We start from the raw sequence: 19,143 nt of genomic DNA, 5'->3' as shown, positions 1-19,143 counted from the left end.
CATTTTTGTCATATAAATACAGATTGGACATAAAAGAAGGGCACTAAGAGACAGAGTAATTAGAACAATCACAGTTTTTAAAATTTAATTAAAAAAACAAGGCAATGTATGAAAATGTATTAGATAAATGTATTATAATTGATGTACTCAATCCTGAACAGTAAACATGTCAGATCACCGGAAAACGTCCCTCAGAGATAAAAAATAAAAATAAAAAAGTACGTAAAATGCTGTAGATGAGAACTGTAGTCTGCTTAGTGTCTCACATGTAATAATACCGGTGTTTATGTATGTCCTCCTCACAAGTATGGTGGTGTTGCTTTTCGCAGACTGTACAGTGGTCGAGGTTTTTAAAAAATTTTTTTACATATCCCTTCTTAAGAAGCTATTTACTCAATAAATTGTAAAACATTCGAATGACAATGATTGGTTTCATTATCTTTCTATATTCCATATATACACGATGACTGTCTACTATTTAATAACTGGTTTCGAATGATTTTATTGGTGCTGGAAGATTTGTTTACCTTATTTGGTAAAATAGTGACACAGAACGCGTGGGAATTGGACAGGAGCGGCCGTCATTCACAAATTTTACCCTTCTAGAATTATACAAACAAAGTGTGTGCTGTCGGTACTTGTAGTTCATAAACTAGCCAAAATCCGAAAGAGTATGGCGTTAAGTAGAATTATATCCCTCACATATAATTAACTCAGTAGGTGCATTCATCATGATTGGAAATAGCCTCTTACGCTGCTTTGGGGTTTGGAAAAAGTTTTCTTCAAAAATGTATTTTCCATGTAATTATATTCACGTTCCGTTCTCTTTGGTAAAACAAAGTGCTCCATCAGTTTCACACACCCGATGTACAGGAGGATTTCACAGCATACAAGTCCCACTTTCCCTCAGTCCCTCCCATTGGCTGCCATTGCTTGTCAATCAGGAGGCGCTCCGTACACTGGCACTGCTCATACAGTAAATATTTGTGTTTGCTCAGCCGGCTGTAATGGTGGATGACTGAAAGAGAAAGAGACAAGAAATATTCACAAGGACTGAATTCCTGGTTGAACACTAAAACACACGCTTAGACAATAAGCTCCGGCGAATATGGATGAACTTAAGCACCAAGTGATGATAAACCAGTTTGTCCTGACAGCTGGATGTGCGGCGGACCAGGCGAAGCAGCTTTTGCAAGCGGCACATTGGCAATTCGAGGTAACATTCTGGGACTTGTGCTAAATAGCTAACGTTAGTGTTTATGTGTGATAGTGTGATACTAGCATATCGAATACAGGCACCCATGTTTTGGTTATTTCCATGTATGTAGGCTATATTTGTATGTACGTATGTTCCGCTGTAGGCTATTTTATTGGATTTACAATCTCTACATTTGTCATATTTGGCTACGATTGAATCGAGCTACAACATTCAGCTGTAGGTCACTACATCCAATGCGATACTAGTGTAGCTTCTAAGCAAGCTACGTTAACTAAATACTATAAGCCTTTTCCATGACTCTTACAGCAGTCGCTTGCTACTATAGGTTAATGCTATTATGCAATAAAGATGACCGCTCAATGGTTGCATTCATATAGCTTGCTAACGTTAAAGCCTATTTGACGACTAAATATTGCATTACACAGAAACTAGCTTGAAATTATTTATTGATTGTAAAAATCGCTTTTGTATGGAAACATAACAGCGCGGTTAATTTGAACATTATCTATGTTATTGTTAGCCATATGATTTGTAGTATACATTGTATTCAGTCTAGTTTAAGTATGCAGGCTTGCTGCAATTTAAAACCACGTTGGCGTTCTGCTTGTAACCACTTAACCTAAGCCACATTTTGCTTTTTGTTGTAGACTGCGCTCAGTGCCTTTTTTCAAGAAACCAATATTCCATACAGTCACCACCATCAAATGGTGAGTATACATTTACATGAACAGAATGTCCGTTTTATTGTTATTATTATTTTATTATTATTTTTATTGACATCAGAAGTTGTTGTGTTATTATTATTATTATTATTGTTATTATTATTATTATTATTATTATTATTATTATTATCCACATGTCCGCCATGTTGGGAAGACGCGAGTCTGACAAAAATAAACACAGGCAGCCACGTTTATAGCGGGTGGTTTGTGTTCTTCCCGGTAACATCGTAAAATGTAGCAATCGAATCTGAAAGAAAGCATGTCGGTGAGGTGCAGAAAACTTTTTTTTGTTTTTAATTGCGGCATTGAAAATATGTATCAGAAATGTGGGGGAGGGTGTTTCCAGGAAAACAGTGCACATAATTAACAGCGTTGAACAGCAGTTTTTGCTTTTGTATATCCGACCCTTGAACACCGTGGTTTCTAACCGCCGCACGGGCAGACGCTCTTTACCATGTTAAACTAGAGCGCCTGCATTTTATCGCCAGATTTGTTGTTATATATTCATTATTTTTATTTTTATATTTTCACTTATTATGTAAGTGCTCATCCAACTCGTAGACGACGTTAAAATAAGAGATATACGCTGAATAAAAATCTGAATTTCACAACCGACGTATTTACTACCGGCCACTTTATTAGGCACACATTGCTAGTACCGGGTTGGACCCCCTTTTGCCTTCAGAACTGCCTTAATTCTTCGTGGCATAGATTCAACAAGGTGCTGGAAACATTCCTCAGAGATTTTGGTCCATATTGACTTGATAGCATCACGCAGTTGCTGCAGATTTGTCGGCTGCACATCCATGATGCGAATCTCCCGTTCCACCACATCCCAGAGGTGCTCTATTGGATTGAGATCTGATGACTGTGGAGGCCATTTGAGTACAGTGAACTCATTGTCATGTTCAAAAAAACAGTTTGAGATGATTTGAGCTTTGTGACATGGCGTTTTATCCTGCTGGAAGTAGCCATTAGAAGATGGGTACACTGGTCATAAAGGGATGGACATGGTCAGCAACAATACTCAGGTAGGCTGTGGCGTTTAAATGATGCTCAGTTGGTACTAAGGGGCCAAAAGTGTGCCAATAAAATATCCCCCACACCATTACACCACCACCACCAGCCTGAACCGTTACAAGGCAGGATGGATCCATGCTTTCATGTTGTTTACGCCAAATTCTGACCCTACCATCTGAATGTTGCAGCAGAAATCGAGACTCATCAGACCAGGCAACATTTTTCCAATTGTCTATTGTCCTATTTTGGTGAGCCCGTGCCAATTGTAGCCTCAGTTTCCTGTTCTTAGCTGACAGGAGTGGCACCAGGTGTGGTCTTCTGCTGCTGTAGCCCATCTGCTTCAAGGTTCGACGTGTTGTGTGTTCAGAGATGCTCTTCTGCATACCTCGGTTGTAACGAGTGGTTATTTGAGTTACTGTTGCCTTTCTATCAGCTCAAACCAGTCTGGCCATTCTCCTCTGACCTCTGCCATCAACAAGGCATTTTTGCCCAGAGAACTGCCGCTCACTGGATATTTTCTATTTTTTGGACCATTCTCTCTAAACCCTTTTGTTTGAGATGGTTGTGCGTGAAAATCCCAGTAGATCAGCAGTTTCTGAAATACTCCAACCAGCCCGGCTGGCACCAACAACCATGCCAAGTTCAAAGTCACTTAAATCACCTTTCTTCCCCATTCTGATGCTTGGTTTGAACTTCAGCAGATCGTCTTGACCATGTCTACATGCCTAAATGCATTGAGTTGCTGCCACGTGATTGGCTGATTAGATATTTGCATTAACGAGCAGTTGAACAAGTGTACCTAATGAAGTGGCCGGTGAGTGTATATACGCGCGCGCACACACACACACACACACACACACACATTTGTCCACTGCGTTATAGTGTAAGGTAGGCCGGCCTGAATCTGGTGATTCTGATATTTTGGTTGTGTGTGTGTTCTCGGATTAACACGTGTATATTTTGTCAGAAATTATTGTAGAATTTATTTCACTTTTCTAAATGTCATTGTGAAGGTGTATGACCAAAATACAGCCATTGTCCTAGGGCCTTCATTGTGCATTGTATTGTGCATGGACTCACTGTAGTAATAGCCAACTGTGTTGTTTTGAGTTGAAGGAGTGGGTCGTTGAGTGGACATTTTCAGTTTTGTCTTCTTACGAGTCCGTAATCAAATGAAAACTATTACTGAAGGAGCCCTGGGGCAGCTTTGAAGAGGGCCAGATGGTTGAGGAACTGGAGGGGTGACATGTTTGGAGAAGTTTGGAGATATGTTGGTGCAGAGTGGTTTCCAGGATCAGCTTTGAAATGATGCATAGAGAGATCCAAAATTAGTGGAGGGAGCTGAAGAGAGTGAACTGTGAAAGAAAAGGTGAAGGTTTGTTAGGCAGAAGCACTCTCTGACTTCAAGGGGTTGGGCAGCATTGATTATCCAGGTTGGAGTGGTCAGTTTGTGGAATATATCCGGTCCATTTTAAACTTTTGCTGGGAGCAGCTTCATGTTCAAAACACTGTGTGCATAGAGATTTCAGCACATTGTTTCTATATAAACAGTTGTAAATTTACGTTATTTTTATCCACTTTGTTAATGCAATTAAGTGAAATGCATGGTTGCTAGCAAACTGTTCTAGAGAGTTTGTCCAATAATATAATCAGTTAACAGCAGTCAACTTTCATTTTATTTCATTAAGCTAAACATTTACAAAATTAGAACTTTTTTTTAATGTGGTGTGATCAAGAAGATAAAATGCAGTTTATAATATTTATGGATTTGGATTGTTGTGAGTTCAAGTGTAAAACGCATATACTGTTCAGAAATGATGAACAATAGAACAGTGTTTTAAGCATTAATTCATATGCTTAAAACACTGAATTAATTATGAATTAATTCACAGTACTCTCATATGCATGCCACATAGATATGAATTTTGGAAGGAACTTTGTCTTGGTATTTAAAATACTAAAGTCACTGTAAACCCTGTGTGTCAGCATCCATGACAAATGTTCAAGGCAGACAAGTTTCCAAAACAGTAGTCAGAAGGCCACTTAAATACTGTAGGTTTCACAATGTAAGTAGGGTCAGCAGTATCCTAGACTAGGGCTAAGCTTGGTCCATCACTGCTTTGTAAGATCCTTCAGTTGCTTGGGATTTATCTCTGGGTTCAATCCTGATGCACTATTTATGTTTTGAATTTGGAGCCATTTGTTCAACATTGCAGAATGTATCCATTTACAGTGGAACCACTTTCTACCATTTTTGCATGGTTGTTCTGCAGCTAAATTGTGCTGCTTGGCCTGCGAAATGTAATCCACTTTGCCCCAGCTGATACAATAATTCTGACTCGTGGCCATGAGCCTACAGATGCTTTTGAAGTAATGCAGGGTTTGGCTGCCATATATAACTTTTGTGATATGAACTAGAGAAATGCTTAAATGTAGAAATAGTTATCCTTTAAGCAATTAAAATAAGACATTGTGTCCTAGTCTGGACAGTGCTTCTGTTGCTGATCACCCCAGCTCAATGTTACACTGCTGGCACAGTACACATTATCTTTTATTTATTCGGCCAGGAAAATGGCAGGAACATTATTAGTCAGGAAAATGGTGAGCATTGCTGGGCTGAATGGCCTGTCCTCATCATTATGTTATCCTACGTTTTTGCTTGTCTTTGTGCACATTAATATTCAGATTAGTTTGCCCGTTTTCTTCAGTCAGGTGATGAAGTAGCACATTAGTGATGCTCTGCTTCCAAGTACAGCATAGTGCTGTTTTTGTTAGTTTGGCAGCTCCAGAGGGATTCAGCATAGCTCGTGCTTTTCAATAAACGGACGCACGAGTGCACGTGCGTTCAAACCTAAACTACCCTCTCGTCTGGCCAGCTGCTCCCGTCACCTACATCTCACAGCCTGTCTCACTGGATTAGTTCCTGCGGCTTTGGATTGTATTGTAAAATGGGGGGAGTAGCTTACACTTCAAATTGCTTCATTTTCCCTGAAGAAGCTTCAAGGCCAGACGAGTGCAGAGCCATGTGCACTGAAACAGACAGGATTCTGTAGCAGGCGAGATTGTTTCACAACATGCAGTCTGCTTCTCCAGAGAGTGACTCATTATGGAGCTAAGCAAGCTTGCTGAATGGCTGCTATATCGCTCTTTGAAGAGTCCCTAGATATCTGGATCATCACAACTGGATTCTTATGGAAATGAGGAAACAGGGTCATAGTGGGACTGCAGGAATACAGAGCAGCCTCCACCAGCACAGTTGCATAAGAGGCTTAACCAATAGCAGGGTGGGGCTATTTTTTAGTGGTCACATTGGACGTTTACAGTGAAAGCACACTGCCCCATTCACATGGGTAGGCTAAGTCTACTCGAAGCTACACTTACCAACAACAATGTGAAAGTGTACTTTGAAAACGAAACCTGAAAAACACACAGACCTTGATGTATATCTTCAGAGTGACTGTTGTTCTTTAGTTTTCTCTGTTAAGGCCTGTTTCATTTATGTTTGCTCGGTTGAGTGTGCAATCATGAAACATGTCTGTCTCACTGTTGAAAGTAACAGTATTTTCTGTTACATGGCACCACTTTGCAATACCTTGTTATGAAACTCTCTTGCAGTGAGTTCAGTCCCATTGGCTGACTGCAGAAAGGGCTGACCCCTGGCTCACTAATGTGGGAGCTATTACAGAGTTCAGTTCTCTCCGGAAGACTCCGGTCTCATACTGCATGCTATTGCATGTTCCCCCCCCCCCATACTCTCTCCCTAGGAGCCTCCACCCCGCTTCTGGCCACGTATGCTCACGTGTAGGCCCGCATAAACATAGGCACTGCTACGGGGTCCAACAGGAAGTGTGGCTCGTACTCGCAGAAAATGGTTCCTTTCTGCGGCACGGGGCTGAGCAGGGAAATCTGGGAGTGGGGCAGGGGGACTGACAAAGGGCCTGAGTGTTTTCAGGCTGAGGGTAGGAGGGCTTCTGGTCTTACCTTCCAGCTTCCCAGACCTCTGGCTGTTTCTGAGGGAGAGTGCCATGTCAAAATTCCCTTCAGGCCAGTCTGTTTGGGATTTCTCACAGTGAAAGATAAAGACACGGGTCATCGTTTGTTGGGAACCTGTGTGGAAAATAGAGCAGGTTCCTTCAGGACCAAAACATGACGTACCTCAGTCAGTATTGGCTTTCTGTTGCTGTTTGTATTCTTGTCTGTTTATCAAGCATGCAGTGTATTGGAAACAGGACAATATGAAGTGAAATTGTGCGAGGACCATGAAAAGTGGCGTGGGTGGATTAATCAGTGTGTAGTGTGTAGAAGAATGTTTTCCCCTTTTAATACGATGAAAAGAAAGTGTTGCTCATTAATCCAAAATCTTGTGAAGAACTGTTTATTTTTTAATGAATTAAAAGAGAAATGTTTATTTTATTTGAATCAGTAACGGCAGTGTGAAGATCAGGCAGTGTACAGATCGTCGCATGGCTTATTCGAGTGGTGGTGTTGCCGCAACATAAACAGTGTGCTTTTGGGCTGGGCCTGCGGAGTATCCATTTTACATTTGGTAAAGGAATGTTGCTCTGGAGGGAGTGACTTCATGGCAACTATGAAACGTGCACCACAGTAACCGCGGGTTCACCGGGGGCACGCAGTGCGAGCAGAGCGCGCTCCAGCAGCGGGGAACAGAGGGCGTCAGTCCTGCGAGCCGCGCTGCGCTCTCGCGGCTTCCAGCCGCCGGCGCTGAGGGGCCCTTGTCCCTGGAGCCGACCGGCGGGAGGCCCCGCGGCCGGAAAGGGAGAGCGGATGCTCTTTCACCTCCGCCGCAGCGCTCGCAAAGTGCTGCCGCCGGGGCGAAGGCCGTCAGCGAAAAATGGAGAAGTGAGAGCTCTGCCTGTCACCCCCTCTGCTGTTACCGTAACGCTAATCGAGCTGCGCCGGTTTCACGTGCGGCCGTGTGAGATGTTTACGTGCTGCGTGTGGCCAGATTCGAGGCTGCTAATCCTCTCCTTTCACCGCTCCGGTTCAACTCCAAATAAAATCTGACCGCTGCCTGTACTGACAAGAGTCAGTCTGTTCTGAAGTTGGTGAACAATAGACTAAATGAAAACGTGCTCTTCCACTGCCTCACAGCACTCATAAAAAGGGAATTGTGCAGTTCTGGAATAATAAAAGGAAAAGAGGTGTGCAGCTGAAAACTGCGGTGCCATTCATGATTGGCTTCCAGTTAGTGAAAGCAATCAAAATAATTTTGCCCTCCTCTTCCCCCAAAAGAACCTCAGATCAAAGCAGTTGAAAAGCTTCTTTTCCCAGCAGCGTGAATGAGTGGGGTTTTTGTTTCTGGAAAATGTGAGTTCTGAGGTTTGTTTTTGGGCGTGGCATCTTCAAGTACTGACACGCAGGTTCAAGGGTCATTTGTGAGCGTGAGCCACACTAGCGTGAGCTGACACTGTGTGTTGCAAATGAAAATAAATTTTTTTTTTTAAATCTTCGAGACCCAGGTCAGGTTTCTTTAACTGCTCTGTAGCTTGTTTTGAAAGAATTGCCAAGTCCTTGAATGTAGGTACATTTTTAAAAACGTTCTGTGTCTATCAGTGGGAGCTGCAATGGATTGTGTTTCTCTCTGTCTGCCCCACAGCCTTTTTGCATTGAAGGGGATAGAGGTCTCCCTTATATTTAATCTGGGCGGATGAGAGAGGGCTATTGTGTTAGAGGAGCCTTTGTTACATTGTCAAGGCTGTAGAATTCTTCTGATGGATGACTAGAGGAAATTGTATTTTATAATCCATTCCATTTGAGGGGATGTTGGACTAACATGTTAATTTGGCGCTATGCCAGGATCATCTATAAGGCAAAAATGCACCAGCTCTTATGAACCATCTATCTGATCTGTCACATTTAAATATACGTCCAGAAGCCCACCGTCTATCGTTAACAGCGTTCGCTATGTCTGTTTGTTTTGTTCCTGCTGCGTTCTGTCTCATTTTATGCACCAGATGAATTTCCCGCAGCAGATGAACAGTTTTCCCTCGGCGGATGAACAGCTAGATTTGCTGTTGTGCTGCTTGCCGTGTTTCTTCTAACCTGCTGAGATGGGAAGTGGTTCGTAAATGCTCCTTTTTACCAGCGCCAGAGTAGCGGTGAGAGAGACACACTGGGGGCTGGAGGAGGAGGCTGCGCTGTGCTGCAGCGGCAGGCTGGGGGATGCGTCAGAGACGCGGCCGCGGTATCGCACGCACGTGCTCGACGCGTAACGTGCGCATTTCAGTCCTCCGCCGCTCCCCGGCCCTCCCAGGGCCAGGCGGTCCCCCGCCCCTCCAGCGGCTTGGCCTCGGCCGACGGGTTTCTAGGAACGAGGTTTCCCAGAAGGCCGAGTGTCTGGCGGCCGAGGGCGGGCTGGCAGGGAGGACGGAGAGAGCGAGCGGCGCGGAGAGCGGACGTGTTTACGAGCCGCCGCGATCTCCAGCCAGAGCCAGAGCCCGCAGCTGCGTGCGCTGCGGACACAGGGAAGTCTTCAGGGGCTGATAAACTGCTGAGCTCAAACATGACTTCCACGGGGTAGCAGAGATTATGGGGTCAGCTGATTGAGCCAGAGCGGCCTCTCTCTAGGCCAGGACATGGGCAGTCAGTTCTGTATGAAAGCCACTCTCCCTCCGGGAGAGCTGTACCCAAGAAAACCGTGGCAGATTATTCTTCTGCTCAAAGCCGTTCTGAAGCATTTATGCCCTCTGTCTGTTGAAATTATCGCTTGACATCCCAGTCCAGTCCTGACGTCCACCATATAGCTGAACGTTATTCTTTTCTCATTGTTTTTCTGCCACGCGAGCACATTTGTTCCATTTGTTTTCCTGAAAAACAAGCAGGCTGACAGTCTGGACAATTACCACCGTCCCTATTCGCTGGAAAACATCCCTGCAGTGTGTCAACAGTCAGACGAAGACAGGTTAATGATCAAGCTGTTAACTGGCCGATCATTTACCTGCAGCCTGTAGGCATTGAATGTGCATTTATCTCTTTATGTAAAGAGAAGTGCGGAGTTTAGAGGAAAAAGCCCAGTGCTATGCTGCGGTTCCTCTCTGTTTTCTCTGTTTTGCACATCCTTATGCCCTTTACAAGCCTTAATGCTGGTCTTATTATAGAATTTTTTTTTTTTTTTTCCTGAATTTAACCATGTGCTCTCAGCACCATCCTCTTATCTTCTGTTCCTTTACATCTCTCACTCTTCATTACTTTGTTCCACCTCTCTCTCCTCTTTTTCTTTCTCTCCCTCTCTCTCTCTGTCCTCACTCTCTCTCTCCCTATCTGTCTCTCTCTCCTCCCCCACTCCTTCACTGTCTGTCTCTCTATGGGGCTCCAGACTTAGCCAGTGGATCATGTGATTTTGCTGGCCACCCTGCTTTATTATGGAAGTACAGTGAGTACTTTACTGGAGGAGACCATTAATTATACTATTACAGACCACATCATTGTATTAATTATAGAGTCCCCGTGGAATTCTGCTGTAGGACTGCCCATGAATACGTACTCTAAAATACGGACTTTTCACTAAAACATTAAACGTAGAGAGTCACAAATATGTCAAGAGATGGTCTCGAATCTATCACTGACAGGTTGTATTTGAAAACAATCCCCTATTATCTATCATGCATTCCACTATAGCGATGGAACAAGGCATTCTTAAAAGCTTTTGCAAATACCCATACATGCTTCCAGAAGTTGTTTGTGGAGCCCAACTGCCATTTTGTGTTACTTTTTAGGATACTTAAATAGCGTAGAAAGAAAAACCTACAAAAAGTTTTCAGGTTTCCTTAAATGAACCCATCCCAGGGATATTAAGGAGACCGAGACGTGTAATTTGCTGTTGATGCCCCAGTGGGTGAGTTCGCATGCCTGCGAGTGCCGACATGAGATGCTATTTAAAAATGAGGCGAGGAAGACACTGATTTGGAAATTGAGAGACTATGATGAATTTTATTGAGATGTGAAGGGCAAAGTGAGCCTAAATATAGTGAGAGAATGCCGGTGAGCACTGTGCCAAGATCCCCTGTGTAAACTGCCACAGACCCAAGCCAAAACCGAACGCTTCGAAATTACAGTACTTTACATCCACGTGTACGCATGCACACGCGCGCAAGCCAAAACCAGACGTTCTGAAATTACATTACATCCACTGAAATGCATGAACACACCATTCTAATATCGCAATTTATTTTGGTTAAATGTACCCTGGGAGTTTTATTTCAAAATACCCCACTGTAGTTTATCAAACTGATTTGTCTACAGTGGTTGGACTAGAGCTACAATCTTGCAGAATGTCAAGGCTGTATCACATTTTTTCAAATCATATGTGTTGCAACCTGTGTAAATAAATAAAAATTGTATAGTGAAGTCCCTTTTATTTTAATAACAGTCACAGTTATTTTGACTGTATTGGTTTAGAGTGTGGATGAACTTTGAAAACCAAGCTACATACTGCTTGGTATCAGGAAAACAATTCTGTAATAGAAGATAGAGAGTATTTGAATGGCTCCCTGTAACAGAATATTAAATATGAAAATGAATTCATTCTTGTTAAGTAATGGAGTTGTTGGCAGGCACTTCTTTCTAAAGGACTTCAGAGCACAAACTCCGCTGTCATTTGACCACCAAAATAGTGCATGTTTCAGAAGGTTCCTTTTTTTTGAACAAAAACTCAGTTGCCATTAAATAGAGGTGTTTTGAAACTTAAACTTCTCTGATCAAATGTATGTTCACAGCATTGGAGTAGGAGAGGACGGTGCTTTACAAAGGTGCCACTCCAAAAAAGAGTAGTCAAGAAAGCACAACACTCATCCAAGCAATCAAAATATATATTTACAGTATTTCAGTCATATTAAAATATTGTAAATGCACAAAATGTATTTGTTAATGGGGAGTATGACATGAAATCAAAGGCTGAGTGAGCAGCAGTAACCCAGGACAGTTCCTGTACATCTGTCATAATAAGCCTGCGCCGCTAGCTTCTGTTCTAGCTGTCTGAAAAGCAGTTTTTCATGGCATTCAAAACCTTAAACAGTGTGACTGGGAGGGAGCAGGAAGACTTATCATGCCATTCGTGCCTCTGTTGTTATGGGATGAATCAAGCGAACGCTTAAATAAATTTGCCTACTGAGAGGGGTATCGTCTTAAGATATTATTTGAACTATGATTTACGGCGTTCACCGATAACTGTTATTGCTTTGCACGAAATGATAAATATAATGATTGAAAAGATAAAGTTAATTGTTATGTTGTACAGACAACTATAGAGACATACAGGCACATGCTCTGACATCAGATATGTAATAGAGGGACACCTGTAGGGAAATTGCCCATATAATGTGTATGTATGTTAGGATGTGTGAGAGAGCTGGGATTGGCATATTCTTACATGCATGCGTGTGTTGGGGAGATAGACGGAGAGTTTCCAGGAGGGCGTAAGCGCATATTAGATACGTGTTCAAACCGATCCTAATCAAAACTGTCGACACCACCTCATTAGTCAGACTTAGGGCGGGCGGCCGCTTCATCCGTTATTTTTACCTGGAGCACCTGCGGTGGCTCAGAGCTGATCTGAAGGAGAGTGAGCGTGCGAGGGGGAGACAGAGAGGAAGGTCACCCTTCGAAAGACAGCTATGGCGCCGGTGCGTGGAGCCGCGCCGTGTCCTCACATGACTACAGACACTCGGGGACAGCGAAGCCGTGAATTAGGGAAGCGCACAATGGGGGGCTTGTGTGAGGCTGAAAACCAAGCTAATCAGCGGGACGCTATCCCCAGGACAACACCAGAGTGCCCGCCCCATTGTTATGCTAATGTTAGACTTGTCCAAAACGTTCTGCCCTGTTTTCAGGACTTTTTTTTCCACCTGAGGTGTTTTAAGACTCAACAGATGGAGGCCGCTTGGTAAGATGCATCCTTTATCAGGATCTGCTAATATGTATTCATTCTGATGAGCTCAGTCAGGCGCAACAAGGCCTTTGGCTATCTGAGCGTTATCCCCTGTCTTCCGCCTAGAAACAGACTGCGCCCTCTCCCAAGACGCACCCTGTCTGACTCATGAGCACACCCTCGCAGGTGATGGCTCAGGTGGGATCTAGTCAAAGCTGGTGCTTTTGTCTCAACAAAATATAATATGCTGTATTTATAGCCTTTAGTAAAATAATACAATAGAGATCACACAAGAGACAGAAATAGAGCATTTAATAGATACATTTTCTTCAGGAAGATCTGTGCATGCTCTTTCACTTTTCTGACAATGTGTGAAGTATTTGAAGAACAGGCAGTTGAGAATAACATCTTCGAAGTTACAACAGCGCTCTCACATCAATGTGTAGTGTTTGGCATTTGAACGGAAAAATAGGTCTTCAGTTTATTCGCAGTAGACATTTAAATCTTCTGTTGATGTCACTGCAAAGGCATATGTTCCCAAATCCCATGTAATTTCAGCTGTAAACAGGGCTGGTCAGAGAATGCAGTGGGCCACACAATAAATAATAGCTCATTTGTCTTGTATTGGAAAATTCCGGTTGGGTACACTGTTCAGAGAGTGCTTTTGGGAAGGAGTGCAGTTGAAGGAGTGCAGTTGACCACCGTGTGTGGTAAGGCACACACGATGTTTAGAGCCAATGGCCAGGGTCAGAGTCTTGCCTGTGAATGTGATAAAACAAACAAAAGTAAACAAGACACGGAGCAAACTGCAGAAGGGCTGCCTTTTATAAGCATCCCTAGACTTCATTCCTCATTACCAGGTCCTTCCTCACAAACAAAGTGTTTCCATAGCAACTGCGCAGCAGAGTACAAGGTCTGCTGTGTGTGTTTGTGTGTACAGTACTGGCTCATCTGAGGGGCAGGGCGTTGCAGCTGGGCCGGAGCCTGAGTCAAATGGCCGCCGTGAGAGAGACCTTCTTCTCCTCCCTTCAGAACCACCACTTCTTCCCCCCACATCCTCTAACAGCTAGACTACTGGATCAACCCAGGCCTACTCATGCAGCCTTTTAAAATCGCATCTGTCTTTAAAACTGATGAAAAGAATGCGATGTTTCCCTGTTACTGCAGTGATGGCAAGGAAATGTCAGTAAACCTGTCTGGTCAAAAACAGTGGCTGTCAGTGTTCCTTTAAAGGTGCACAGGACTGCATTTATCATATGAGGCAGGCATTTAGGATTCAGGAGCAGGCGAGTTGAAATAGTGCTTCCTTCACACAAACTGCTGATTGATGCTAGGTTGTTGTTCAGAGTATCAAAACACTCAAGAGTAGTCATTACACAACTCTGTTGTTAGAAAAAAAAGCCAATGATGCCATAGTTCCATCTATTTAAAAAAAAAAAAAAACTGGGAAAAAATGCATAGCTTTTCTAAGTAGTGAAAAGCGAAGTTGGTGTGCAACCAATGTAATACACATTAAAATGGCTGCCCATCATAAAAGATTAATACCGTTTACTTTATGAATTATTTATTGCAATGCTGACAAAGTCTGAAATATATCATACTATAATATGCATGGAACTTTGTGTGACTAAAAGTATTGCCCATATTGCCTCATGTTTTATAACTACTTCTAAGTGTGTATTCTTGTAGTTATTTCATCAAAAATGAGCAAGACACTACAAACATGAACTGATGACAAATATTGAGTCTCATCTCTAATAATAATAAATGACACTAAGTTCTGTCTAACAATGTAAACAAATGGGTGCATTAAACAACGAGAAATCAGTGGGTTAATCAGCAATTAACACAATATTAAATTAGTCCTTCGTTATTGAAATGTAACACAGTAGGGATTATATTGTTTGCTGAAGGTGATGATATTAGCAAATGCAGTACATCTTGTATCTATGATACCGGCATGTTTGCACTGAATTAAGTATTATTTGCTGACCCCAATGTACAGTGCTGCTTCATCTTAGTCATTATTTATTTTGATTGTGAACTTTAAATAATAAACTATCTGAGAAGCTGTGTCATCCTTGCCCTTAAAAAAATGTAATTTAACAATTTGAAAAGAAAAATCAGAACATACATTTTTAATATCTTATTGTAGCATCTAATGCTTATTCTGTTTTTAAATACATAGAAACTATTAAAAATATAGCAAAATAGAAAAATATTTTTATTGGATATTGAAGATATAGAGCTTTGGCCTTGAATTGGCTCTGAAGGCCTTTGTACACTGTTGGTAAAAGTTTCCCTTTTGGCTCACCCATTCCTTGCTTTGAACCTTGACATCACACAAGGTTCTCAGCACCCACTTCCATGGACAGTGATGCTATTGATGTGACACACAGCATTGTCAGACCTGCCCGTGTTCTGGTGTAGCCCTCACCCCCTTACATTAGAGCTTCAGCCCCTTTCCAGAAGAGCACTGCAGTCTGCTCGTCCCATTGACGCTCTCTGCCTTCACCCTGCTCTCTTCTTCTGGTCGGTGGCAGCTGAATGAACTGCTGCGTAGATTAAAAGGGGCGCTGTGCAACGTATGGGCTTCAGCATCGATTTGAAAAACCGGGGTTTGTTTCCGGATTTGTGGGGATACTCTTACCGGAGATCGATGGGAGCTGCGGCCGGTGTCAAGGTTGTTCTGCCGGTGGCGAGCCTGCAGGGCGGGAGAGAGCTCGGCGCGTTCGGGTTCGGCGGTAAGACGATCTGTAAATGTTTCACATACCTGGGCAGGGGGGATGTGAGAGCCCTCAGTGGCTGGGAAATCAGATCAGCCCAGGGTGCCATTTTGTGGGGCATTTATTACCTGGGGAAGTGAAAGCTCTGAGCAAGCACTTTTTCCCTCGAAAGGCAGCTATTACTAGTCTGGCATTTTAGGTGATTTTATATCCGTAATGGAAACATTCCTTTTTGTGTGCCGTCAAATACGGGGCTTTCTGCTCTCGATTGCACAGAAGTGTGGTCTCCAGTCACATGCGGAGACAGGCAATTATACATGGATTTTGATTAAACATGACTCAAATGTTGTTGTCACTGGTCCCCATGAGCCATTTTGCAGATCACAAGCTCAAAGGTCAAGATCACAGAGAAAACATAACTTATGTTTTAAACTTGCTCCCAATCTCTAGCTCAGCTCTGTGCGCATGGTTTTTAATGAACCTTAACACAAGTGTTCTCATTGTTCTAGAGAACCCACTTGGTTTTCAAGTTAAAAGGTCAGTTGTCACAGTCTCCTTATTAAAATTTTTCTAGTACACTTAGACTTACTCTTAGATTTACATTTTTTCTTACAACTGTACGTTCTTCTGTGCAATAGATGACCATTGAAGTAAATGCTAGTAACCATACAGGTATTCCGTTTATAATTCAGTTTCCCCTTAGTCCATCAATATGGAATCCAGGATATTTGCATGGAATTTTATAGATGTCTCCATCCTGGTTCATGTTCTTGTTTTTCATACAGGTGGGTATTTGCTTAAAGACTTGTGTCATCCTGGTGGGGCAAAATTATAGCATTTTCATACACGTTAAATCGCCATGTTTTCCATGTAAAGGCCTACAATGAATCAGTACCCTGAGCCTGATGACAGTGCAGTCCCAAACTAAGGGGTTATTGCACAGAATGCAGACGCCCATGTGCAGGAGCGTGCGCTCTCTGAGCACAGACAGCGTGCTGTGCATGAGAGAGACAGCAGGCGCACGGGGAGCCGTGCTCAGACCTGCCTGTGCTGTGTTGATTTTGGCAGGGGGAGGCCGGAGCGGCGGGCGCCCTCAGCGAGGCTATTGTCTGCGCTCCTAGCGTAGGGATTTTCAGCAGGAGGAGGGCCAGCGATGGGAGGACAATGGGGGTCATGTTGGGTTGTGGTGGGACAGCGCAAGGATCTGATCTGGGGGGGATGGGGGTTGGGGGGGGGGGGGGGGGCGGCGGGGGTGCCAGGCTACGGCTCGGCCGCAGGAAGCGGAGCCATTGAATGGATGAATCTAAATAAACAGAAGGAACTCTGGGGGAAGGGAAGGAATGTCGGCAGGGTCTTCAGGGACAAGGGAGGAGGGGAGTCCATCATGACCCCTCTCCGCTTCCTTTTATAGAGATGCTTTGAAAGGCCAGGCCAGCATGGTGAAGGAAATCGGGTTCACGAACTGGCATCTGATTCTGCACAAATCTGACAGATTCAGGGAGGAAAACATCACACGCATTGCTGTACCCATGGACCCGGTGCACTGAGCAGCTCTTATGGCACAGGAGGGGCTGTGTGCTGGGTATAGCCAGGGAAGCTCCAGCGCTGAAACCAACTGATAAGATCGTGGAAGGCTCTGACAGTAACTGTGTGTGCACTTTCTCCATGTCTGATGCCTCTCTCTGTTTGCCCCGCTACAGATGTGCACTCCAGCCAACACGCCCGCGACGCCCCCCAACTTCCCCGACGCGCTTACCATGTTCTCCCGCCTCAAGGCCTCAGAGAGCTTCAACAGCAGCAGCCCCATGGGCTCCATGGCCACGTCTCCACCCCCTCAGGTCAGCTGGGGCGTGACCCCCCCGGCCCCGAGCCAGCAGGGACTGTGGACACAGGGGCACGCCCCCACGCAGGCGCCCCCTCCTGGATGGCCCTCCGCCGTCACCCAGCAAGCCTCCACCGAACAGAAGGCCAGCGTAGCCATGGAGGCCGAGAGATGAGGGCCCGGGCGGAAGGGGCCCATGCTAACGGGGAGGGGGGTGGGCCAGGGGCAGGGGAGGGGAAGGGGGGGAGGATATGGTCTCCTCCTTCACTAGTGGAAGCCTGAAGAGGGGAATTGGCTCCATAACCAAGAAAACCAAGCAATGTGGACAATTAAGGAGGGTGAAACCAATATACAGTTAATAATAAAAAAGCGCACACACATTTAACTAAATCAGAAAGCATCAGCCATGTTTATTAGGTTTCTTTTTCCTCAATAAATAGATAGGCATAAAGTTGGAAATTTAAAAAAAGGACTTTTGTGATGTCATGCCCAAGGATTATCTCAAGCATTTCTCTGAAACATGGACGTGTATGGCAGCATCTGTTTCTATTCTTTACTTCTTTCTCCTCTGGAACTGGTGTCTGTGCTGAACTGAGGCCTGTGGTACCAGTGTTTGCACTGCATGAAGAGTGGCGATCTGTCATTGCCGTTTTTCATTTCAAATGTTCATCACAGCGCAAGTGTAAACGTGCAGATATCAGACGCGAGTTTACACTCTCAAGCCAGTTGAAGCAACCCGGACATTTTCCACCCCATCGGATGATAGGAAACTGCTCAGCTCTGCAGTCACCTGACTTTTTTTCAGCCAATCAGGGAATTTCAACAGTTGATAACACAGGACACTTTATATCAAAACCAGGTTTCAACAAATGCATCACCTCTGGTCTTCTCTATCAGTTAAATACTTAATAGGCTTTCTTTATTTGTTTAAGGATTGAAAGGGTGTGGATAAGAACATGGACTGAAACAAAAAACAATTCTGCAAAGATGTGCGGACTTAGGTATTTTTAAATCATGGTATATTATTTTGTATTATTTGGGGGTGTTTAGGTGTTTTATTGTGTTTGAGGGAGGGCAGATCAAAGTCGCCGATGAGCTACACAAAACGAGACTACTGTTAGACATGTTTGTAAGCAGACTTGCCACTTTGCATGATATGTTCAAATGTATACCATCTTTTTGTAGCAAATGTACATTAAAGAAGAGACATTGCTTTGGGGGCAGATCTACATGGATTTTATTCCTTCCCCAGTTTATATTTGTTTCCTGATATGTTGTGATTCTCTGCAGTTGGGCCCTTTGCTCCTGAATTACTTCATGTGAGGGAGGGGGCGCGAGGGAGACACGGGCTAAAGTAAATATGCAAATTCAGGGTAGGAATCATCCCATTTTTTACTATCCAGTTATTTAAAAAAATAAAAACTGAAAAAAACTTGTGTTAAGTGTCAATTCATGTTTCCTCCGAAGACAAGTAGAAGGATCGCTTTACACTGAGAGGTAAAACCAGTAGCCCATCTTTAATTTTATTTTTTTCCATTTTCAGTTTTCTAATCAAATTGTCTTAGGATCGCCTGTTCCTAAATGGTTTTTCATGTATTTTTTTTTCTCCCTGTATGACTGTATTGATACCATTCCCACAATATTTGTGGACTACCTGATAATTAACTTATCATTTTTTTTTGTGTTTCTAAATAAATATTGTATGTCCTATTTGTGTGCCTTCTCCTTCCTGCCTTAATATACTGTGT

General features: G+C 43.5%; 1 protein-coding gene across 1 annotated transcript; it reads left to right on the top strand.

Annotated features, from left to right (window-relative positions):
- Positions 1-953: 953 nt before the first annotated feature.
- ubald1a (UBA-like domain containing 1a) lies at positions 954-19,105 on the top strand. Its single transcript, XM_035405505.1, has 3 exons — positions 954-1,216; positions 1,867-1,926; positions 17,274-19,105. The coding sequence occupies exons 1-3, from the start codon at positions 1,109-1,111 to the stop codon at positions 17,568-17,570; spliced, it is 465 nt and encodes a 154-aa protein (XP_035261396.1). The 5' UTR covers positions 954-1,108; the 3' UTR covers positions 17,571-19,105.
- Positions 19,106-19,143: the final 38 nt, after the last annotated feature.

The sequence above is a fragment of the Anguilla anguilla genome, chromosome 2, assembly GCF_013347855.1.
Source record: "Anguilla anguilla isolate fAngAng1 chromosome 2, fAngAng1.pri, whole genome shotgun sequence".
In the NCBI taxonomy this organism is placed as follows: domain Eukaryota; kingdom Metazoa; phylum Chordata; class Actinopteri; order Anguilliformes; family Anguillidae; genus Anguilla; species Anguilla anguilla.
The sequence above is the reverse complement of the archived record's forward strand: the minus strand, read 5'-3'. Positions and strand labels throughout refer to the sequence as shown.

Coding starts and splice junctions, on each gene's coding strand:
- ubald1a (XM_035405505.1), top strand. CDS start 1,109: ATGGATGAACTTAAGCACCAAGTGATGATAAACCAGTTTGTCCTGACA. Junction 1,217..1,866: donor CGGCACATTGGCAATTCGAG/GTAACATTCTGG, acceptor TTTTTGTTGTAG/ACTGCGCTCAGTGCCTTTTT. Junction 1,927..17,273: donor ACAGTCACCACCATCAAATG/GTGAGTATACAT, acceptor GCCCCGCTACAG/ATGTGCACTCCAGCCAACAC.